This window comes from Porites lutea, chromosome 10, assembly GCF_958299795.1.
Source record: "Porites lutea chromosome 10, jaPorLute2.1, whole genome shotgun sequence".
NCBI lineage: Eukaryota > Metazoa > Cnidaria > Anthozoa > Scleractinia > Poritidae > Porites > Porites lutea.
The window spans coordinates 20226953-20252315 of record NC_133210.1 but is presented as its reverse complement, the minus strand read 5'-3'; the positions used below and the strand labels follow the sequence as shown (position 1 = coordinate 20252315).

At 38.3% G+C, this 25363-nt stretch overlaps 1 protein-coding gene across 1 annotated transcript in view; it reads left to right on the top strand.

Annotated features, from left to right (window-relative positions):
* The first annotated feature begins 14555 nt into the window (after positions 1-14555).
* LOC140950292 (uncharacterized) overlaps positions 14556-25363 on the top strand; it is a 35433-nt gene continuing 24625 nt past the window's right edge. Inside the window, exons 1-5 of the mRNA XM_073399519.1 lie at positions 14556-14758; positions 14897-15259; positions 21710-21973; positions 23185-23312; positions 24352-24416. Of these exons, the coding sequence (XP_073255620.1) occupies positions 14680-14758; positions 14897-15259; positions 21710-21973; positions 23185-23312; positions 24352-24416 (899 nt within the window). The 5' untranslated portion in view covers positions 14556-14679. The remainder of the gene's footprint in view (positions 14759-14896; positions 15260-21709; positions 21974-23184; positions 23313-24351; positions 24417-25363) is intronic.

Here is a 25363-nt window from a genome sequence, read left to right as displayed (position 1 = left end):
ATCCGTAATTGCGACACGTGTTTCGAGCGAATACAGCAAGTTTATAGGGTCACCTGTTCAGAAATTGCGCGACGTTTTCCCCGATATTTATTCATGAATGTCAGTGAATGTTTTCATCTGACACTGACAGCTTATCATTGATATTGCTGCTCGTAGATAACATGATAGTCACTAGAGAGAACTTAAATCATGCAAGAAATACACGAAGCACTTTCTGCAAGAGATACACTAATCGCGTTGTCTAAGAAACTTCCATTTTTGTCCATTTGGTTTTGACGATGACTTGGAAATCATGATATCGCCGTTTGTTAGTGCTGGTTTCAAGGGAAGACCGGAATGCGGCAGGCTCGTGTCGTTAAACTATTTATGTTACCGATTGGACCATATTTACAGCACGAAGCATTCAGAGTTCCTTTTCTCTAACAAGAATACGCAACGCAGTCACAAAGGTAAAAGGTTAGTAGCCATTTTCGTTTATTGTATTCGCTATTTCTTTTTACGTGGATTACAATCAGAAGCAGGTTTATAGAAAGCTTAGTGGCCTTGTGCTTGGCGGTTTGTGTGCGTATGTCTCAATACCACCACGATAAAAAATATTCACGAGAAAAATTCATTTGGTTTTGTTTGATCTTCCGAAAGGTTTAGGTTAAAATTTTGTGCATGAAATTATGGGAAAAAACTGACTAAACGCATATATAAATTGAGGCAACGTGGTTTTCTTCAAGGAAAACCTATGTAGACTACGCAGTTTTCTTTACCTACCCAACAGCCGTCGCGGGTGAATCTGACTTTCCGAATGACGAAACAAGGCTAGTAACAGTTCCCTGTCTGGCGTTTTTTGAAATTGTTCAGACGAGCTTTTGAAAAGAATTGCAGAGGGGTGTCGCTTGAGCTAACAATTTATTATTTTGTTTGATAACTTTTCCTAGATCCTAGCAGTGTCGAGTGTATTTGTAAGTGAGCACAAACGTTCAAATGTACTGTATTCGAATATACTTATTGTTCGCGCTGGCATCAAGTGGTGCTTGTGCCGTATAATGCCGATGCTCGCGTTTGTTCTAAAATCAGGAAATACAGAAACCTCTTCTCGTTCTTGAGCCTTGAACCTTACTGACAAAGTATTGGTTTGACATGAAAACAAAAATATTAAGACAGAATCCACCAGGAAATTGAGTAATTTTAACTTTCATGGACAAAAACCTTGTACCAGAATGATTTAAAGAATATTGCATTCTTTTTTACATTTTTCAAGGGCTAAAGATGTAATTAGTCATCTGTAATAACACCAAAGAAAATTTCTCATGGGAGCCCGAGAAAAATGAATGTCAAATTTCACAAGAATTGTGAAAACACAGGTAATTTTCTGAAAATTTCATGTGTAAGATGTAATTTTGTGAAATTTGACATTCATCTCGGGCTCTCGTAAGATATTTTCTTTGGTTTTATTACAGATGACTATTTACATCTTTAGCCCTTGAAAAATGTAAAAAAGAACGCAATATGCTTTAAATTATTCTGGTACAAGGTTTTGTCAACTAGAAATTAAAATTACTCAATTTCCTGGTGGATTCCGTCCTAATATATTTATAGCAAATATACACTCAAACATTCGCGTTTACAGGCAACCGACGAAAAAGAATATTTCAGTACTAAATCAGAAAGTGACGTTGTGAGTCTTTGTAAAACCATAAACAGCTAATTTACCAAGCTTTTGTTTTTCAAAACAGTGTGGCTCTAATATTCCTCAAAAAGAAGGAATTCTCCCTGATACGGGGAGTAGACGGCGATAGAGAAAGGGCTTCCTGGGTGGGAGCTATAACACTAGTCGGGGAGGGCGGCGGCTTTATACATAAGCTGAGGGAAGTCGCGGCATCTCCGATCCAGGAGGCCGGTTTCTTTCTGTAAGCCGACAAGTCAACGTGCAAAAAACAAGACAAACAAAGCGTTTACTGGGCTTCATAAAAATATATCGCGTTGTAGTAATCAAATGCTCTTTTTTGAGGGGTTCATTAATAGGGACACCCTATGAACAGAGGCCCTTCGATCTTCCTAGATGATTACATTGTATAAGTGGAGAGAGAGGACAGGAAATTACAAGTATGGAAGATCGAAGGGAATTTGCTCGCATGGTAATATAGGGAAGCTCTTTTTGTTACAGGAAGCGAAATTGCGCGGTTTCAATTCGTAAGGTAAAAACTACATGAGAAAATTGTGCCAGCTACTTTTTGATGTGCAAATGAATATGAATACACCCATAAGTGACAGTGTAAGCCTTTCAGAAAAAGACTGAGATGAACTTAAACTTATCGCAGAATACAGACCGCCTACAGACAGTACTGAAATACTGTAAGTTAGAGTCCAGACTATATAGACTTCTAGTAACATACTGTGTCGGGTAGAAAGGAAAGCCAATATTTTCACTCAGGTCATGGTGAAATGATTTTGTCTTTAACATAAGTTTAGCTGAGGATCCATAAAGGACTGTACTGTCGGCTTTCTTTCCACTAATTGATTTTCATTTTGTCGACCAGTCAATTTCACTGTGTGATTTTAATTTCAGACGACGTTGAAATGAAAAAGCAGCCTGACAAAAATATACTGACAAAATTTGGTTGAAAAAAAATCAAGTTGGAGAATGGGTCGGGAGTCCTTTCAGTTTCAGTCAGGCCGAAAACACTTGGGGAGGGCCAACGACACTTCACTAACGTAGCTTCTACTGACCACGTGCTCCCAAATATTGCTCAAGCACGGTCAACTGCTCGGCGTTGCTGTTAAAATCGGTAGAAAACTACGAAGGATACTTAAAGTTTATCAAGCGCCTGTCGTAGTTCCTTAAACCTAGAACACTGAACTCAGTTGGTTCGGACATCGGAAGAAAAGCGTAGATGTTAATACTGAACCACCGTACTGTATTTCCATTGAGTAAATCGTTAAAATTAATAGTTAATGGCCGCTGTTAAAACTGCCCTTTGATGTGTTGACTGGAAAAAGTGACCCCAAGCACTAACCGAGAAAAGAGAATAGTTGCTCTGGACATGATCATGGTGTAAGTGTACAGTATGTATTAAGGACATCGAACAGTCATACCATGAATACTACCTCCTCTTGAGAAAACTGAGTTCATGTTCAAAGTAGGATAGAGAAAATCACACACCAGTTTTGGTTTGAAATAAGTTCGAGCTTTTACGAAGCATTCCACACACCTCTAGCTAAATTTTCGCGGGAAACCGCGCGTTGGCAAGAAGAAGGACGTGCATGCACTGATGTTCAAAGACAAGTTCAAAACCATCCTATAAGAGGGGGGCGTTGGGATTTTCGGTTTTACGGTTTTGGCAATTTTCTAGGTCGGTTTTTCAGTTTTTGCAATGAAAAACTTCGGTTTTTCGGTTTTGTTGTCCGTTGTGGTTTCCGGTTTTCCCCTTTTTTAGCATCTGGTTTTCGGTTTTTTGGCAAAAACAACGCGGTTTTACGGATTTTGGTGACCGATGTGGATTTCGGTTTTTCCAATTTGGAAGGACGTCAAAGACAAACCTGCACGGGCTAGATCGCAATGTGGTTTTTGTGGTTGTGTCGCATTATCAACTGCCTTCAAGTTACAATTTTGCTCTTACAAGCATGTCTTTTCTGATATGATCGGAGGTCCCAAAAATTGTTTTCAGCAGAGGCTGATTTTCTATTTTAGACTCCAGTTTGCCATTAATTTCTTTTAAGATCTTGTATCGCTGGGTGATACCGGAAAGGCAATATTAATAGTCTCTCTTTAATTTTTGCTTTTGTTTTATTAAGTCAAAGTTGACCTCTGACAATAGCCTGTGTACACATGCTTTCTTTTTCTATTTTTTTTACGCGTTTGTTCTAAGCAATCTTATTGTTTCGCCTTTAATGCCACGAGGGTGGCACGAGGTACATTGTATATCAGTCGAAAGGTTTCAGTCGCGGCTTGTAACTGGTTTTGATGTCCACAAAAAGCACATTGAGAGTCCGTACAGTAGGTCTGTCTTTAACTTCCTTCCCGGGTTAGATTCCTCTGTTGGTCTCTGTGCAGTCACATGTTTGGCTACTTTATATATTTCTATTTTACAGTCAATCCAGGTCAAACTGGAATGTGGGATTTTTGATTTTTAATGGGGTGTACACCTGGAGAGCTTTTCGCGGACGCAAAATTTCCCCCAATGTCCGCTATTGCCATTCAGTCGAGGATCTTTGTAAATTCTCCAAGAGGGCCCTAGGCCAGATATGCCGGTTTTAGGACCGTAGCATCCATAGATAGTGTTGATACTTTGATGATATTAACATCTAGAATGATGATGTGCTATTGTGTAGTCCTCATGTTCCACATATCACCAACGTTTGAGATCTAGACTAGGGTTGGGTGAAAATTGAGCTGTATAAATCTTCGGTTTTGATGTTTTTGTGTGCGGTTTACGGTTTTGATCGAAATCTATCGCGGTTTTTCGGTTTTGGGTAATTTTTAGAGCGGTTTTTCGGTTTTTTATAGACCCCAACACCCCCCTCCTATAAATATATATGGTCCTTGGTTTGGCTGGCCCATGGTCCGGCCGGTTTTACTTTGTGATGTAATTTTCGGGAAGAGAAGAATATTACAATACAAACGAAACTTTGCGAGTATTTATTGATCTATTTGCCCTTTTAAGCTAGATTCGAGGCTTTCCTGATGCTAGCAGAGGCTGGGAAATCAAGTTAACGCGAACGCATGCATCACTTATTAATAAGTTAAATATATTGACCATTTTTGCTCGAGACTTTCCCAAGAGCACGGCACTTTATTTATTAGGTAATGTTATTATTCATTCAAAATATTTCCCCGTTACTGATTCGTAAAAACCACACGCATAATTCACTATAACCAGCTACGATTGACCAACTTTTGTCATATTGAATCCGATGACGTCAAAAGTGCAGCCTGGTTGCAGGTTATTGAACCGTTGACATTGAAAAACTGGGGACGAGGTTGAGTTGTTTTGGTAGTTAGAAGAAAATGGAGGAAGAGTCGGCGGAACATTTTCCTCTTTTCACGACGAAATATTGTCCAAAAACATGGCAAGAACAGCATGAAGACGGACGACATCTGCTATTTGGAGTATATTTGTAGACCTGAACAGACTTTTATCTTCTAAACTTCCCGATAAAGATGTATTATCGATATGAACTTACATCGACCAAGGTTAGCATATTTTTGCTTGTTTTTAAACTTGGAATTATTTTGCAAGAATAATAAAACAATTATTGAATTAGGCTTTCGTAGGATATGAAGACTTCTGCAGATCGAGGAGGAGGGTGTTATCCACCTCAGCCTTCGGGCTCGGTGGATAACACCCTCCTCCTCGATCTATAGAATTCTTCATATCCTACTCAGCCTCATTCAATAATTGCTAAATATAGAAGGACATAACAAGGGCTTATGTCCGTCAAATTCACGGTTAAAGGGGGCTTTTGGAAAGTCAAAAAATTCAATCAATGGGTTTTAACGAGCAAAACACTGATTACTCTGCACGTGCATGGTGACGCACGCTTTTCGGTCGGATTTCTTTGTCGTTGCTGCACGGCTAATCCCAGGAACTTTAAAATATAAAATTTCCTGATAAGAAGTTTTTCTTGGGAACGTAAGCCAGCGACGAAATTTTTTTATTTCTCTCTAAACTTTGATTGGATTCATTTAAAATGGTGGAGATTTCGCTGCCGTCGCATTGTTAACTGCACAGCATAGTCATTCACTCAGAACACAGGCATTGTCGCGCGGACGCGGTCGCTAAGCTTGAATATTCACGTCGCGTATTACTGACCTGGTAGTTTGCGGTCATATCGAAGCGTAAAGGTCAACAGTGTTTGTTGATGAGCGAGCGATTATTGTGCAGTTGCGATGGGTTTTGTGGAGCCAGCGAACAAGAAGCAGAAGCACACGTTACCTGCAGATTAGCCGATGGCAATTTGGAGCGGATTCGTCGATTATTCTGGAATTTACAGCGCTTCGCGTGAACGCGCGTGGAGATGGTCCGTTTGTTTTGTAGCCAGCCTTTAATTTTTCTTTAGTGGATTAAGTACCTACAATTGCAAAACTCAACAAAAATATCACTTTAACCGGCCAGGAAAGACAAGGATACGTTCAGTTAAAGGTATCTTAGCTTTGTTTTGTTATATTTTGACTTTTGGACTATTTTAGTTCATGGGAGTTTCGACGACTCATCCTAGTTTGTCCATGTGAATATTAATATATTCATTTGATGCATACTACGTCTGGGCCGCCTGTGCTCAGAAGCGAATAATAATGCTTCATGAGATCAAACTACATATAGCCCTTTACACAAAAATCTCATTTTGGTTTGGAAGTTTTAAATGATACATATAGGAAATATATAGAAGTTTAGATCAGATAGTGCTTGGAACGTCTTTTGCACACAGTTTGCATGCCGGCATACAAAGTCACCAAAGTGGCCGGACCAAGGAACCATGCTGGCCGGACCGGGGGCCTTCAAACGGAGCGGTCATTTTCTATGATGCGGGGTTTTCGGCAAAATTCAGAAGCTGTCGGTTTGTCACAAGTTAGTAAAATGTTACGGCAACTTTTTCAGCTCACTACTCTTCTTCTAAGATAATAAATACTCATTTACGTCTTTTCCGTCCGGACCAAGGACCACATACTGTACGGTACATATGTTTTGTAAAAAGTATTAGGCCAAATGAGGTTATACAATTTGCATTCCCCGAGATAGTTCCAAGTGCGCCAATCACGACAGGTATTACTTTCACTCTCGTGGCTCTGTGGATATTTTGGTCCAATCCGCTTGTACAGCAATGTCTATAATTGTCCACTCCTACGTATCTTTGTATACTACGATAATATCTGAACGATTGTGCTTTAGCCGCTTGTCCGTAAAATAGTCATATCTCAAATTTTCCAGCTTCTCTATTCTCTGCAACTGGTAAGGGTTGATGGTCATACCACTGTATTTACACTCTAACCCACATTTTCTGTATGGTTTCCAGTGAACCTGTAGAGCCACCGCGTCGTGGCGCTTCCTGTATTCCTCCTGGGCAAGCTTTCTGCATCCAATGACAATATGCATGCGATACTGTCTCGGTGGATTCACCGCACAAACTACGCAGTGGTGTCTCAGATGTGTTATCTATGCTGTGGATGACCGAATTTGATCTCAAAGCTTATCCGACTTTTCAACTCATGATCAACAGACAGTTCCTGCTGTCAGGAATTCTGCGTAAAGCAGGGGCACCCAACGTCAATTTTCGGAAAATATCTGTTCGGAAGACGATTTGGGATCCAGAATTTTCGGAACATTTGTTGTAAAATTTCTTGCTTGCCTGCCTCTCCTAGGATTTTCGAACATCTAAAAAATGGTATAATTGCCCATTTTTAACGGATTTTTACCCTAAAAAGGTCGCCTAGAATTTTCGGGAGCCTTTTTTCTGGCTGAAATTTTCGAAAAGGTAAGTTTTGATCCCTATAATTTTCGGATCACTAGACTTTCAGCTAGGAAATCCGAACATTTAAAAAATTTTTAGGGGATAAAAATATGCCTGTATATCTACCGTTTAAATACTAAAATACGTTTAACAATGCTATGTTTAAGTGGTTTTGAACTATATTGTCGTTGGGTGCCCGTGGTAAAGGTACACTTTCACTGTCGATATTTATATGCACGTAAATTTACGGGAAATATATGAAAGGTCGCGCGTCAATGAAAAAGTTGAAGCTGACTTTCACTTTTACGCGCGGCTTTCATACATTGTCTCACTATTTTATTATACGCGACAGTGGAAAGCAGCACCCTACATCAGGTGATTCGGTTGTGGCCGTCTCTGGGACACACGCTAGAGCATGTTACACAACTGAAGTATTCAAAGTTGGAAATTTCAATGTTTACCTCGACCTGTTGCTGTTAATTTTCAGGAACTGGTTACTTCTTTCATTCAATTTTCTCTTCTTTAATCTCCTAAGTTCATGCTGTAACTAGTTTTTCTTATTATTATTTTGAAATAAAGGCATTTGAATGACTGTGAGCGTTGGGAATCTCCTGATTTTCAGATGTTTGCTCAGCTGATTATAGTTGTGATGTCTGCTAGTTCCTTATGTTATTAAATCTGTATTTTGGATTTTCTGGTCAAGTCCGTATACGGAAAAGTTTATGGCTAATCGTCTTTGATCAACTAAAAGCTTAAAACCTGCTTAGGCCTGCTGTCAGTTCGACATGTTTTTAGTGTCTTCTTCATCGTTATTGTAATAATTCCACGTAAAACCTGCATGGAGGAAAATTAAGTTGAAAAATTGTCAGGCACAAACCTGAAACAGCATTTTATGCTAATGATATCTGCTGGCCAATCAGAATGATCCTTACGCAAGCGTTAATCCGAGTCAAGGGAAGGGCTTGTTGGTCATGTAGATGACTTGTTGGTCAAAAAAAGCCTACAAAATCAAGGTTCGGTAACTGCGATGCCTAAGGGAGAATTAGTATATTCAATGAATAGTGAACTTCGCGAAGAATATTAAAAGTGGTAAGATTGAGCCTCATCTTTTTGCCGTGACTGAGTAACCAGCTAGTTCCTCCTAAATAGGTTCTTTAACAGCATTTTATTGGGGCCGGTTAGCAAGGTTACGGGCTCGAGTGTGGAGAATGACACACACATACACAAACTTATAAAAAATCGTTTCTTTCGAATTCTATCCACAAATATGCTTTTTCAGAATATTCATACTTATGTCTATCTTTTTATTTTGGTTGAAGAGAAAGAAGACAACCACGATAGATGCAATATCAAAATCAGCGTCAGGCGAGAAGCCGCCCATGAGGAAGACAGCCTACAAGAATAGTCCCATGGCTGAGGTGCAGACACTCAATACCGCGGGGACACGAAAGCTGCCGCCGGATGGAAAGGTACGTGGCACTGTCCTTTTTTTCCGACGTCAACTTTTCTACCATGCCCTGGCCTCTGCTACTTTCAAAACTATGGCCAGTTAGACTAATTAATACGCGCAATTCGCCCCAATCCAGGACCTTTTCCTGCCCCATGATTCATGGGGGCATAGACCCCGGTGGAGTGGTAAAACCTTTCATGGACACAAATCCATTTTATCCTTATCACCGTGTTGAGTGGTGGTGGTGGCAATAAAAGCAAAGTAAAGTAATAATATAAAGAAGTGATGTGATCAACATGTCACGAGCACGGAACAAAGAAAGGGAGGAGCCAGTCAAAAACGACGACAAAAAATTATGCCCAATTTTCCTCAAACGTGTCTTTGAATTCATGAAAAATACACCTCAACCATCTTCAAATTAGCTTCTACCGGGAGAATTTCACTGGAAAATACTTCAAACATGATAATTTTCCCACTTAACGTTATCCTTGGCATAGTGGCGCAGTGTATCTGCCTAGCAACAAGGCAGAGAGTAAAAAAAACTGCCACCAAACTGACCCGTTTTGTTTAATTTTGTTTATTTTTTATACTGATTTTCTTTTCCCTATTGGCTTCTCAGTCCCTTTGTCCTACTTCTGGCTCTTACACTCTGCTTCGCAAGGCTCTGCGATTCACGTATTCTAGTATTTAAACCAGGAGCCATAGTCGGTATAGGAGACCACGAGCGCGGGGTCGACGCAGTTCCACCGAAATACCGTATTTATTCGATTAACTGCCCTGGGTGCTTATTAAATTTTTGGACCTTGAGAGTGGGCGCTTATTCGAGGTGGGCGCGTATTAGAGGCTGGGCGCTTATTAAATTTTCACAATTTCAGAAAGTGTAGTATATTTATTTTGCAACAAGACAATAAATGGTAATAACAAAACTCGAAGATGTAACAAAGCAAGGTTTCTGTAATAATACTCTGCAGAAAACTCCGTCTTCGGGTAAGTCTCTTATGAGTACTTATTCAATTTTTTTCGGTTCGGAGGTGAAAGGGGGTGGGGTTGGGGTGTGCACTTATTCGAGGCTGGGCGCTCATTAACTTTTTCTGCCTTTAAGATGGGGGCTTATTCAAGGTGGGCGCTAATTCGAGGCTGGGCGCTTATTAGAATAAATACGGTAGTCAAATGTGCTATTTTTAGGACAAATTGCGCCACCTAAGTCCTTACAATCTCGATATACAGTCGACTCTCGATAACTCGAACCTTCAAGGGAAATCGAAAAAGGTTCCAGTTATCGGGAGTTCGAGTTATCGGGAGCTCGAAGAAAATAGCCGGCAGTAAGGAAAAAAACAGTTTTTACTGCACAGTGAGCATTTTAATCACATTTAATTGTAGAAATATCAAGTCAGAATTAAAAGATACTTCTAGATTATAAATCAGAACGTAACATAACAAAACCTTGGTTAAATAGAGCATGCGTTTTAAAAAAACTGTTTCAAAAAACACTGTCAGAAAACTGTTTCACGTTAGATTTGTGACAAACAACATCAGCCTCCAATAGTAAACTCATGCCTACAACACGTCAATGGGAAATTCAAAATTCAATGTTTGGGACGCCAGTGGACTATTTTTCCCGACTTTTAAGGGCTCAAAACATGGTTCGAGTTATCGACGGTAAAATTATATTAGAAATGATCTGAGGGGAAACAAAAACTACTTTGAGTTAGCGGGAGGCCCGGCGGGAGGTTCGAGTTATCGAGCGTTCGAGTTACCGAGGGTAAAATTACAGTAAATGTATGACGGAAATCCAGGGGAAATCGATTTTGGTTCGAGTTAGCGCGAGGTTCGAGTTAGCGCGAGGTTCGAGTTAACGAGGGTTCGAGTTATCGGGAGTTAACTGTAATTTATAATGTATGTGGAAGAATGAGCCAATGTTATATATAAACATCACTACAAATACGTTTATGGCAAAAATCTCGCGAGGGTGTAATGGGCCAGCAGTTAGATTAGAGCGAACTTCTAGTATGTTTAACTCGAATAGCGCTTGGAACTGATGAAACTTTGCACATAACATTATGCATGAATGTGACAATCCACTTTTTTTTATCTAGAGATCGTATTACAGACATCCGTTTTTGCAAGTCAACTGCTATCATCTGTCAGCAAACTTGGTAGGCACTATTCAAAAAGTAACTTTTGTGACATTCTCGCATTCGAGCAACGGTTTTCTTACAATCATGCCGGGTGGTCGCTTACCGGAAACAGAGAACAAAAGAATATATCAAATTTCTGGCCCATAAAGTGGTCGCGGTCGCTTAAAAAATTTAGGTAGTGGTCGCTTACGAGAGAATTTTTGAAACGGTGTTTCACTGAGAAACAAAAGGATTATTTGTTAAGTGGTCGCTTACGGAAGGTGGTCGCTATGAGAGAGTTGACTGTACTTCGATCAAGTACTGCGTCCTTGGAGAGTGATACTGAATAAAGACATAAAACTTTTAGAGTCGTCTTTAGTACTCTGAGAAAATTTTCGCGACGCTGGTTAGCTAGCCGCGATAGCTTCGAGCAGTCTCATACCTGTTTTTTTTTTTTCATTTTTTTGTTTGTAGGATTGAGAGAATGAGCGAGGAGAATCTTTCAATTTTACTCTTTCGCTCCCCACGCCTGGTTCTGTAGAAGAAAGATCGCTTGCGGTCTACTGATTTCTGCGCGAACGTTTTATACTGATCAGCTGATGATGTATCACACAAACTAGACTACGAGCAGTCTCTCTTTTTTCTTGGTCCGTCGAGCAAAACGCCCAAGACACGCAAATGACCTGGGGCCCGTTTCTCGAAAGTCCCGATAATTAACGGGCCCGGTAAGCCGTCTCCGTTTATATTAAAGATCGAGGTTTTAAAAGTTTTGCATCTAGCATGATAAAACTATCAGTTAGTGAAACAACATGAAGCAGTTTGCTAGCCAGGACCCTCGCTCTTATTCTTTATATTTCGAATTGAATATTTGATTTCGGGCCCGAAAAGTTACCGGGACTTTCGAGAAACGGGCCCCAGGCTCGTGACTGAAGGCGCGAGACGGGAGAGGCACTCGGGCTGCCGCCCTCGTTTCTCGCGTCTCGCTCAACGCTCGAGCGTATGCACTCCCCTTACTAAATCTGCCCCTTACTAAATCTGAAGAAAAAGAGAGACTGCTGGCAGTCTACACACAAACTACCCAGACTCGGGTAGTGCCTCTGACTGGCCGTGGCACGCGGAGAATTCGCTTCAACCAAGACACTACCCAGATCTAGGCGCTCTTCACCGCTATAAATTTCCAGTATGATAATACTCTGGACTATTCCATTTGCTTTCCAACTGCTCTAAAGGAATTCGAAAAAAACAAAAGTGTTTCTTAATTATGAAGTGTTATATGTAATCATTCAGTTGAGAGTACACGTTGTTGGCTTTGCCACTCGCTGTGAGTATTCTGCTGATATCGCCTGATATCACAAGAGAGTGCAGAGACTGTACGACAGGCGCTTTGAACTCATGAAGGATAGCCGAGCCGGAGCACAGGACATTTTGCGAGAAGCGCGACACGAGCGGCGGGGACCATCACCCGCTAATGTAAAGTCTTGTTCTTGCTTTTCTGGAAGAAAAAAGATAAGGAAAATGACATTGTTGGCCGACAAAGTTCTTTATTGTGCTATACCTGATTGTTCTCGACTTTGACCTCAAAAAACACGGAAATTATCGCATTTATTCGATCGATTGAGTTTAGTCAGAAACTCATAAGGGGTTGAAACGTGTAACTCGCGTTCAATGCTCGTGAATATTCACTTTTACCATATTTGGAAGCAGTTAGTGACAGATATCCATTTTCAACAAAATGGCTGCCGCGCGATCACCATGCATATGTTTTAAGACAAGAGTTCTGTACAGTACCGCAAATGATCCTGAGACCGCAAATGATCCCCAAAATGGACCGCAAATGATCCTCGACCGCAAGTGATCCCTAAAGTCGACCGCAAATGATCCCGTGAAAACTTGAGGAATGGAATGGATTGTATGGGACTGATTACAAAAAAGGACTGATTATAAAAAAGAATCCTTTTTCTCTCGCCTTTTAAAGAAAAAGGGAAGGAGGACGCTACATCTCAGGTCAATTTATACAAGGTGAAAAAAAAATTGAATAAATCTGAAAAGTATGGTATTAACCGTATACTTCTTGCTTTGTCGATTGTTTCAATTTTTTTTTAAGAATGTTTCGTCTTTTGAAAAATTTAAGACAGGTAGAACGTTAGGCCGAAAAAACTCTATTATTTTAACGCCTAGAAGCTCAACTTTTCTACTGAGGAATACAAAGCCGGGCACCCTCTACATAACAAGAGCTTTATTGACATTCTGATCTTTTTGAAAGCGTGAAATTAATCAGCCAGAATATTTAATTTTGATTTTTACGTGATAAACAGCAAGACATTTGTTCGTAACTTAGGTGCCCGTTACGAAACAAGACATGATTTAACATAAACACAAGACAAAATGCCTCCGAAAGTCGATGTCCACAGGTTTCGGTTTATTTCGAAATAGCAACTTTCTTACAGCTCATGAACGTGTTGTGGATAGTTATATTGGCGCTTTTATGTATATTCATTTGTTGTGCCTTTGCTGAAGGCAGTTACCAGGAATCTAAACCTGGTAATGACAAACACAAAGCCAGGTGAGCGGTAGTTATCGCGTGACAAAACATCGTAGCAAACCGTCACATTCACGGACTAAAAGAAAATCGCTTATGATTATTCGGATCCAGGAGGCACTTTGGAGAAAATTAAACAACCTAAAACCCTTATTTAGCGGCAATGAAGAGCTGACTGCATTTCAAGAGAGGTCAAAGGAATGCTCTTGCATCAAAGGGCAAATCATAACGACCAGAAACAACAATAATCGCAGAAAATGCATGTCATGACCTCTCAGTATGAAATAAGCGGCAAAAATCACAATTGCTTTGAATGATTTTTTCCATTTAGTTTTTAGTCATATATTTATTTGAGAAGCAAAATTTAGCTTTTAATCTGACTTACTGTAATAATAATAAAATCGACACGATGGTCCGATAACTTGAGTCCAAGTCATTCCTATTTTTCTTTCGGGATCATTTGCGGTCGACTTTGTGGATCACTTGCGATCGAGGATCATTTGCGGTCCATTTTGGGGATCATTTGCGGTCTCGGGATCATTTGCGGTTGGGGATCATTTGCGGTACTGTACATATTTTTATCTTTTTATCCCCTAAAAAGTTTTCATCTGTTCGGATTTCCTAGCTGAAAGTCTAGTGATCCGAAACTTATAGGGATAAAAACTTACCTTTTCGAAAATTTCAGCCAGAAAAAAGGCTCCCGAAAATTCTAGATGACCTTTTTAGCGTAAAAATCCGTTAAAAATGGGCAATTATACCATTTTTTAGATCCTCGAAAATCCTAGGAGAGGCAGGCAAGCAAGAAATTTTACAACAAATGTTCCGAAAATTCTAGATCCCAAATCGTCTTCCGCAAAGATATTTTCCAAAAATTGACGTTGGGTGCCCCTGTTTAGAGTCGTTTGATTGAGGCTGATTGAGTGAGCTGATAGAAGCAACCCATTCACCCTCGCCCACAAGTTACCATGGTAACATTAGGATCTCTGTCGGGAAGGTCTGGACTCCAGTTAGCACCCTCATTTGGCGTCGGTCGATGATATCATTCAGCAAATATAAACGAACATTCCTTGTAGCTGAATACTCGTTGAATTAGACGGTGAGAGAAGTTCCTATATTCATCCAAGACAGCAAAGATGATAGTGTATCTAGGGAGTATTCCTTGCTGGTTATTGGCGAGTGTTTTGATTGCTGCCTCATCACTACAGCAATCTGGTAAGCCTTGGAGCTTAAATTTGCGGAGATTTTAACTTCTAACAAAGTTGCTTTTGATGAAGAGGGAAAGGTATCATTCTTTTGTTGAAAGGAAAACCTTGATTTATATATTTTTTTGTGTTTTGGTGTTATTTTTAGAGGCCTTGACTTTCACTAGAAGGCCTGATAAACCGACAATCGTGGTCGAAGGAGTGAACAGCACAAATGTGGATCTCATATGGGAAATTCTTCCTGGCAGTGGCGAGGTTGTTCAAAACCTTTTCTTGATACGACAGAGGTTGGGGGATGTCAATCAAGTACAAATTGCATCGAGGAAATATACTAGTTCCTTCAATCTAGCGACCGATAGCTTCGCCAACGAGTACAGAGCGAACCTCCCAGCAACGTTGAGGTTGTTGAATGTAGATAACACCGAGGAATATGTTTACACCCTGCAAGTCAGCTACGACCTAAATAACAACGTACAACGGGATGAAGACCGTGTGACAGTTATCGTCCGCGGTAAGTCTAACAATTTTGCTTTCTTTCTCAGACGAATCTACAAATCTTTTACGTAGATTCACACCAACTTCTTTTCTCGTTTGTCAACCAATTTTAGGTGACCTTCATTTCTTCGCCTCTTAAGTTTTCTTGGCATTCCTTGTCCTTCTTTCTAAGTTAGCTTACTTCAGTGCTTACTTACTCTTGAAAGCATCAGCTTATTAATGCCAAGGTTTACTGAAGTATAAATGCTATGAAGATTGCATGTAAAACTTTCCCTTTCGAGAGGTCAGTACCTTGCCGCTTCCAGGCCTTATCCGCAGTTTATTAACTTTTATAGCATTTCTATGTTCAGTGGCTGTCGGGAAAAATTCGATCGAAGTGGATTCGTGGATACGCCGCCCGCAGTCACTACAGTTTTTACTATTACTTTATTCTATGTTGAACACGGTCTCCCAAAATTGATTTAACTGATAGTGTGTTTATATAAAGCTTGTATGTTTGTTGGTTACGAAGTTGATTTGAGAGTAGGTAGTGTAAAATCCACGCATAAAGGGACGTACCGTTTAAAATAGCATTCCATTCAGTATTTGGGCTGTTTGAAAATTACAGTTCTCTAGGGGTGTCTGGGGTGTCCCTGAATGAAATACTCGACATTGTGTAATGCAAAACAACGTTGTTTACCACAGTCCTCTTGTTGTAATCGATAGAGTGGGAAAACGATATTTGTCTTGTTGTTCTGTTTTTGAGACCTCTTGCGAGGCTTCCACAAACCACATTTTAGGGTTTCCTGTGCGCCATTTTAAAAGACTTCCAATATAAACCTCGTTTAGTCGTAACCTTCAGAATCACGCTAGCCTTTTTTGTCAACATCAAGTGTTGGAAGTTCATATAAACCCAGTAGTTTAAATTCTTGTTTGCCTCTTTAAGGTTACATGGAAGCAGATAGATCAAAAGGAATGGTAGTTTTTACTTCATAAATGTGTAGTCGTGAATTGATTTACATAAATCTTCACACCCATATTGTTAGTCACTGTATAATCGAGAGACTGCCGTGTCATGTTCAATTGTGTTTAAAATTTGAATGTCAAAAGAAATGGTTTAATGCATGCAAAAGTACTAAGTATATAAATACTATTTTGGTGAACTTTTGCCGATGAGTGTTTTAAGCTACTTAATCGTTAAGCAGTTTTTAATTTTAAAGAGTATTTCATCGTAGAATTCGCCAGTTGTATTTTAATTCGTTCTCTTAAGACAATAATTAACGGATCGTACATGTAGCTTTAATATGAGGAAAAAATTTCAAATGTTGAGCTCCTTTTGTTAACCCAAACAATGGCAGCTTAATTTCATTAACGTTTTGCCTTTTTACTGGCTTTTTACATGCAATCAAGGATTATTTGGGTTTTTTTCTTAATTTTGTTTACTGAAGATAATAAAAACAGTTTGGATTGTAATGAGATATGTTGCTTTTAACCTTGACCAACCAACGTTCAAATTCTTGAATTTCTGGCGTGTATTTAATCATGTTCTGTAAGCATGCAAAAGCTGTAGATAACAACATGTAAGTGATGTTTAGGCACAGTTACACAGCAAAAGTGCATCTGCTCGTTGCTAAAATTATTTCTAACTCCCGTAGATCTTAGATTTATGTACACACGTGAAGGAAGAACATGAAGATAAGGATAAGTTGGAAAAAGTATTATTTTTGAGTTGAAGAAGAAACGATGTAAGAATAAATTGTTCTTTACTAAATTACAGAAAGGAAATACAGGTGTTGGCAAAATTCCTGCAATGTGGACAATTTTGAAATTTATTCACGTAGAAGTACTAACTGATGAAAATATCTGCCTTAGGATGGAAGAAAAAATTGCAATTACCAGGAACGTGTTCTATTAGAAAACAAAGTAATTTTACAAATCTGGTAATCTAGGGGTAATCTGTTCATTATACTTCTATTTTGATGAGCTGTCAATTTTCAAATGAACCGAACCATGAAATATCAAGGGGCATTTTCCAGAATTGTGGGGTTTTTTGGGCAAATAAATGTTTCCTCTTCTCCTCTCCGCCTCCCCCTCCCCCTTCCACCCTTGTTTTTTTGCTTCCGCTCTAACTTTCACGCAATAACTAGATTGGATACGTGGGGTTTGCAGGCTATTTTTTTCCCAAAAGTAAATCTTGAGGTCTTCTTGTGCCTAAATGTTTAATTATGGTCATGTGATTTATTGCATGACTAAAAATTGAACGTGTAGGAGATAAATTAATGAATTGGTAGCAAATTTTCTTTTGTTTGAGGCTAAACACCTGTAAAATTGGCACTTCTGATAGAGGGTAAATATACCCTACTTTCTGCATTATTATGGAATAAATGTTTGCCAAAATTATAGCCAGTAAATCATTTTCCACAGGTATAAACCCATTAGACCCAGGCCTTAAACTACTTGAGTAGTGGCTTAATTTGCATCAGGATGGCAAAATGTTTGTGTGACAAACATGGCAGGGTATGGAATTGTTAGTTTTTCCCTTTGATTTGATTAAGAGGCCCCGATTGGCATGGGGAACCTGTTGTGTTGCGGCAATGGCATAATTTTTACCCCCTACTCTAATTAATTACGTTTTGCCGTTTCATTTCTCATTTTACCAATTATGTACATGTACAGCTATATATGTCTTGCTTTTTTTAGCGTATTACATAACCTGATTTTTGCCTCCAATGTATACAGATAATTATTTCAAACTGTATATATTTTTTAATCCAGATTTTGATTTTGTAAATACACTGAAGAAGCTATATAATATGTTACATAACAATTATTCACCTCAGTGTCGGTGGCTAGTGGTGGATATTTACCTCGTGGATATTTTCCACCACTAGCCACCTCCACTTCGGTGAATAATAATTGTTTTACTATATACTAAGACAGTGAGATAATTGAGCACAAAATTGACGATTTTTAACTCAGTTACTGTTGCCAACGATAACAATTTTGGCGCACAATGACCAAACGGTCGTCACGTTTTCTTGGTAACAAATAAAACTTTTGAAGGCTTTTGTTTAGTTCTTTCGTCAAAAGGAGTTGTGAATTCTCTTTGTATTGTAAAACCATTCTTTAAAGAAGTAAGCTTTTAATATTTATGAACAATTCCGCTAAATAAAGTAGCGCAAGACTTAAGCTGAATTTGCATTTTGTGTACAAAGAAACTTTTTCACCAGTTTCATTGATAAATTCAAGGCAAACAGACAAAGCTTTACCTGTTAAAACTTCCAAACCGAATTTCGCCACCTTCATCGTGTATTTCAGGAACATCTTGTTTGATTATTTGTGAAATTTCTTTGTTTCTTACAGCAACAAACCGGGAAGCCATTTTGCCCATAAATTACACAAGTTTGGGGTCGCTCGCTCAGAGGAACTGGAGCTGAATTAGTGAATAGTGCACGATATTCCGAGATTAAGCAGCCAATCAGAGCATGCGAAAAACACTATGCACTGTTTTAGTAGTCTGCTACACAGCCGTTTTTGGCTGTCGTAATGCAACGCTCAACTAGAGTGGTGTTGTTGTAGTCAAGTCCTATTCAAAATTTATGAGATAAGCAGCAGCAGCGAGCAAGTCGAGCAACTGTGACGCACTACATAAATGTGCTTATAAAGTTGCCAGGTATAGTTTCGGGAAATCGCTCATCGGTAATTTTATAAGATTGCTTTTGTTTGAATCAGTACCGCAACACAATAAGCACGGCATCCGGCACACGAAAATTCATCATACATATGCATGTTAAAAAAGAGCCAACTGATCCTGGTAAGAGTGTTGTAGGCCTATCAAATTTTTTTTTCTCTTTGAACTTTGTTAACCGCTTTAAACAAACCTTTCTGCAAATTAACCTTTTCATTTCTTGCAGACACATAGCCCGTCCAATTTATCATTCAATGGACCTTTTGCGTCCAACAGTTTTTTTTCGGCCAAAATCTCCAAAGTAGCTATTGTAGAAACTAAGAGTGCAACTATTGATTTTTTTTCTTCTCCTCCTTTCCTTCTCCTCGCTCTTTCTTTTTCTCCTTTCCTTTTCTTTCATTACTATGATTTTGGAGCTTCTCGGGCTTAAGAAACATACCTTTTGACGCTTTTTCACTCAAATGACTGCAAATTTTGTTAAGTTGGTTTTCAAAAAATTGGCTAGATATATATTTAAGCAGTAGAAAACGTTTTCCGTGCTTGCATAGCCTGATATAAAGACGAGAGGTGTTGGGAGAATTCAAGACAGTTATGCAAAGCCAAGGGTTTGCATAACTGTCGAGAATTCTCCCAACCCCTCAAGTGTTTATATCAGGCTATGCAAATACAGGAAAAAAGTTTTTATTGCTTTTATAAAATAACTTTCCTGAGAAAAAAGCAAAACTCTTTGTTTAGGGTAGTAATTGAAAGAGAAATTCTTACCAGTTGTAAAGTCTTGTACACGAAGCTTGTACGCGTACTCAGTTCTTGTTTTGAAATAAAGTTGCTTTCCAAAAATACAATGAAACCTGTATTAAGTGGACACCCTCTGGGAATGGTGAAGTGTCTGCTTAATACAGGGTGTCCGCCTAATACAGGTTTCGATAGATAACGTCAGATGAGGTGTCAAATGCCATTCAAATGAACAGTGGAGACGTTTAGAATACTCCCAGAGACTATGACGATATCCGTTTGCATTAATGCCGTTATTAATGAAAGAGGACCACTTGATCATAGTACCATAAACATATACTGCAACTCAACCGGCACTCCACGAATCATAACAAATCATAACTATGCTACTAACTGAGTACAGACAATCATTAATTTCACAATCATAGGCATGATGCAATGTGTACACTTAGAATCATTTCTGGAGTCATAACATTATTTTAAGAGAACACATAACAGCATCTCTAGAATCATAACATGATTTTATGTGTACACTTAGAACCATTTCTGGAATCATAACCTTATTAATTTTTATGTGTAGACATAACATTATCTCTGAAATCATAACTTGATTTTATGTGTATACAAAACATCATCTCTGGAATTATAGCCTGATTTTATGTGTACACATTACATCATCTCTAGAATCATAACCTGATTTTATGTGTAAACATAACACCAATGGAATCATAACCTGATTTTTTGAGTACACACAACATCATATCTAGACTCATAACCTGATTTTTTGTGTAAACATTACATCATCTCTAGAATCATAACTTGATTTTATGTGTATACAAAAAAATTAAAAATCATCTCTGGAATCAGCAGCTGATTTATAATAAATATGGCAAAGTCAAGACCCTTTGAATTTCAGGGGGCATTGAAAGTACTTGAAATTGATTTTTGGTTCTTGAAAATCCTTCATTTTGATGCTTTTACGTGTGAATGTGCCAAGCTTTAAAGTTGCAATGTGACTGTATATTGCTGTTCTTCTGGTAAGCAAAAAAGTTCATTAACTGGTCTTTCAAGTTGTCATTGTTGCATTTACAGTACATGCATGAACAACTAACAGCAACACACCACCTCTCAATAGCTCCTACATTATAGTTCTACATGTCTTTACTAACAGAAAACAAACCGTAACTGGCCAGTTTAATCTGTATGTTATTAATGATAATTATAATTTGTGCTTTCATGATATGTAACAGAGATGCTAGCCTCTGGAAATCCAAAATTTTGTTCACGACATTGTAAGCACTAGTTACTGCTTCCTTTGGGGAGAAAAGTAGCTGACTTCTTTGAGCAAAATAACCAAAGTGTTTTGTCAGTCATCGATGCTTATTGAAACCCCCTGGGTTAGGTAGATTAAGGAGGATGTTTCAGCCTGAGCTGGTAGGTTCACCCACCAAGATGTGCCTAATTCTTCATACAAAGCCAAACCTAATAAATAAATATTGTTAATAAGGCACTGGCCATGAACTTTTGCCTCCATGAATGCAATGACAAAATTAATGATCTCAACAATCAAAAACGTGTAAAATGCCACCAGAAACTGTACAGTGTGTACTATGAAATTTAAGATTAGAGGCATTTTTGTATTGTGGGAAAAATTTGGGGTATGTTCCAAAGTAAAGCATTGAAAGACTCAAAAGTTGATTTTACGGGAGATTTGGGAGACTTCAGGATAATCTGGAAGTGTTGGCATTTTTATAATGGAATGGAATTAACAGGGGTTTTTTTGTTTGTTTTTTTTTTACAATATTATTCCCAATTCGTCGCACTTTCCCAGCTGTTACATTTGCCTCGCTAATAATTTAACTCATTTTAAACACTTTGATAACAAATACTGCTTGTGAGATGTTTTGTCACATGCCTGTTGAATTCAGCACCTCACACTAAAACATGTTATAAAACAGGGTTTTAATGTACTTAGATACATTGTACAGACTGAGTTATATACATGTAAGTATCTTCATTTGTACCAACAGGCACCAACGGGTGTAATACTGTTAATTTATGTTTCAGTGCCTCCAAGAATAACTGAGATTCCTGTAAGGCAGTCAAGTGCAACTGTTGGAACAAATTTGACACTGACATGCAATGCATCTGGTGACCCCACCCCCAATGTCAATTGGACTAAAGAGGGTGAAACAGCAGCAGAGTTTAATGTCTCTGGTCACAAGCTTCATCTTGTTAATGTAAAAAGAGAAAATTTTGGATCGTACAAGTGTACTGCTGATAATGGATATGGTACTCCTGCTACAAGCCTTGCAGTTGTTAATGTAGAGTGTAAGTTTTATACTTTAATTTTGTCACTTCTCAAAGACAAAAAAACACAACAGTATATTGAATTCCGTAATTCTCACTTACACCAATTCATGCAACATTTATCTTATTTGAAATTTGCGATAAAAATTTTTCAAAGTGAAACAGAGTCACAGTTCATTCACTTGTCTCTGGGCAGACTCTCAACAAGGAAAACAAGGAAACACTTTTTTTTAAAAATAGAATTATTTCATGTAGTCATTTGTAACAGAAGCTCATATACATCATGTATTGTATTAATTTTTGTGAAGAAATTTTCTACTTTAATAATAAGTGCTGATAACACAATTCTTCGAATATTAGAACGGAAAGCTCCTACCACATAAGTCATGTTAAAATAGAGGTGAATCAAGCAGTACTGTTTTAGATGTAGTTTCCCAGATTTGATGGGAATACTTGAAGTTGTCAATACATGTATATTGTTTACAATCTAATCTGCATCTTCATGATGACCGGACATTATAGCCAAATCCGTTTTATTGCGCTGCGCATTTTGCAAACTTTGAAGGAATTTTGGGTTTTTCTGTTACGTCAATCATCTTAGCGGACCTCTTAGAAAACATGTGTTTACTTGTGATTGGTGCATTTCGGTCCACTTTGTTTGCTTCTGTGTTTCAAGGTTTGCTGCTTGTGATCACCCTGTTTCTCATTGTTTCGGACAATGATCAACTAGTTTTCTTCAAAGCCTTTTTGTGTTCTTTCTTATTCTTTTCTCTTGCAAGAATAAAGCAATGTCTGCCTCCTGTCCTCAACAAAAATTCCACTTATCATCGCTACTTCCTTCGCTATTCTTGAGCAGTTTAGGGTCATTCTCAATTATTTTGTTTTTGCGGGCCAAGCTGGGCTAGTGCATTGCATTGTGATTTGTATTAACTCCACCCCCACTCAAATGATTGACGGAACAGAAAAACCCATTTGAAGTTTGCAAACCCGCAGCCCGATACAACAAATTTGGGTATAATTTCTTTTCTATGTGTATGTTTATTTTCTCTTTTTCTACTGCCTTTTTTTTTTCGATCTGGCAGTTTTTTTTCTTTTTTTTGCATCAGTATCATGCCAGAAACATGTAAGACATTCGCTGGCTCACCAAGCACCATTGTTAATGATGACTATTTTCCTTTTTAGTGTAAACTGTAGATCAGTGCTTTTCTGTGTTTTGACTGTTTTCAATGCAGGTCCTAGTCAGTGTGATAGCAGAGAAGTTGGGATTACTATAACTGACAACCAGTGGCCTTGGAATGCGGTTTATGAGAACAGAGCATCCATTGAGTTTAAGATGTTACAATCTAACTTAACATCAGCGGTAAGTTTATTTAACTATTCTACTCTTATTGACTTCAGGGCATCTGATAGGGTGTTGCAAAGAAATATGCAGCAATTTTAGGACATAGCAAGAATCGGGCTGCCATGGGGCGCTTTTTTTTCCTGAGAGGCAGCTTTACACACTCAGGCTACCATAAAACCTTGTTGCTGATCATTGCATGACACTGTAATAGAATCTCATGTGAGAGTGAAACAATGTACCCTTTTGGAAGACTTTCGTAACAAGATAAATGAGTACCATTTTAAAGTCAGGGCTGTAAAGTAACTTTTAAATTCCACCATTATGAATAAAAATAGGCAAGTTAGCCAACCTGGAAATTTCAAAAACTGTTGTTCTACGGGTCATAAAACATGTGAATCCTCCTATATGGCACATTGTAACACCTCATTTTGACACAATAAACAGATTTTTCTGGAAATGGGCGTTGTAGTGTGTGGATTATGGTATTTGAAAAGACAGTTAACTACAGTCTCTCCCCTACATGTATCTTCGCACCTTTCTTTCCTCATTTGTTTTTTACTGTTCGCCCGCCTTTTTCTTTCATCTGCACTGACCGAGAGCCTGGCACAGGCTAATAGGAGAAGGTTAGATGTACAGCTTCCCAGAAATGTGAACTGATCCAAAAATTAAGTACCGTACGATAGTTGTATCACGGTCATACAAGAAGACTGTGTTCCGACTCAAACCTTTTGAACTTACATGTGCATCAGGTGTCTGGCCAAAATGGACTTACAGCTGACTTACAGCAAATTTTGTGGATTTAAAGCAAATTGTTATACTTATTTTGATCCTAAATAATGTATTTCCAATAATACATTTCCATGCTGGATCCACCTCTGGGCTGTAATGGGTTAATGGGAGGGTTAATGTGCGTCCCTATCAAAATTACGTTGCAGCAACTCTCAGATCTTACGTATTTATATTTTTTCTGTTGAATCACTTACATTGAATAACATACATTGTGTCTACAATGATGTAAGTTATGCGTGTACAGTAATACTGCACTTGCTATGATTAGATTGCAGGTGTTTACACCAGAAATCCTAACAAGAGGTTTTATGGACAGTCAATTCGATTATTCAGGTACAGTCTGATTGGAATAATAATAATAATAATAATAATAATAATAATAATAATAATAATAATAATAGTAATAATAATAATAATAATAATAATAATAATAATAATAATAATAATAATAATAATAATAACTAGTAATAACTGCAAATTAGGGGAGTGCGTCCGATGTGGAGGGGGGGTAGGGTGGTGGGTAGTGAATGATAGTGGGAAGGGGGCGCAAAACCTGATGGGCTTATAATATTAAGAAATCAAAATCAAACACTTTTATCAATACGAATATCAGCAGCTAGCTTTATCAGTGTTATTGTTACAATTACTTTACAATTCGTTACTATTTCATTTTTGCTCAAAAACGTAAGAGCGTATTGTACTTTTTACATTTTCTTGGCTAAACCTCTAAGTATCGAGTATTACTTTAAACCCTTGTTGCCTGACACTAGGCTAACACGACTCACCTCATTCAACGCACCCGGAATTAGTGAGATGAAAAGGTCAGCGTTTCACTGTTCAACTTTTTGTATATTTTTCAAAAATGATGACAAGCAAAAGCAAATACAAAGCTGTAAATAGTTTTTAAAAGCGAAAAGATGTAATTTGTAATAGAATTAAGTATGGTCGATCTAAGCTGATCTTGCTTGAATCCATAAAAACAAATACAGTGTGCAGAACGCATTGTTAACATAATATCCACATATCCGATTATCTTAGAATGGAAATTTTCCTATACAGTGTATAAAAAAAAAAACTTAATTGAAAACTGCGAGAAAAACTGTAAACAAACCTGTCGTAAACAGAAAATCGCCAACGTTTCATCTGTGAACGAGTGTCACAAAATAGATACGAGCTCCCGGGTGAGAAAAACTGAACACATGAGATCGAGGCAAAATGTGCCAGGCCGGTTCAAGATGGCGTCCAAACCGTGAAATCGCATGGCACACAGAACGGTTAAT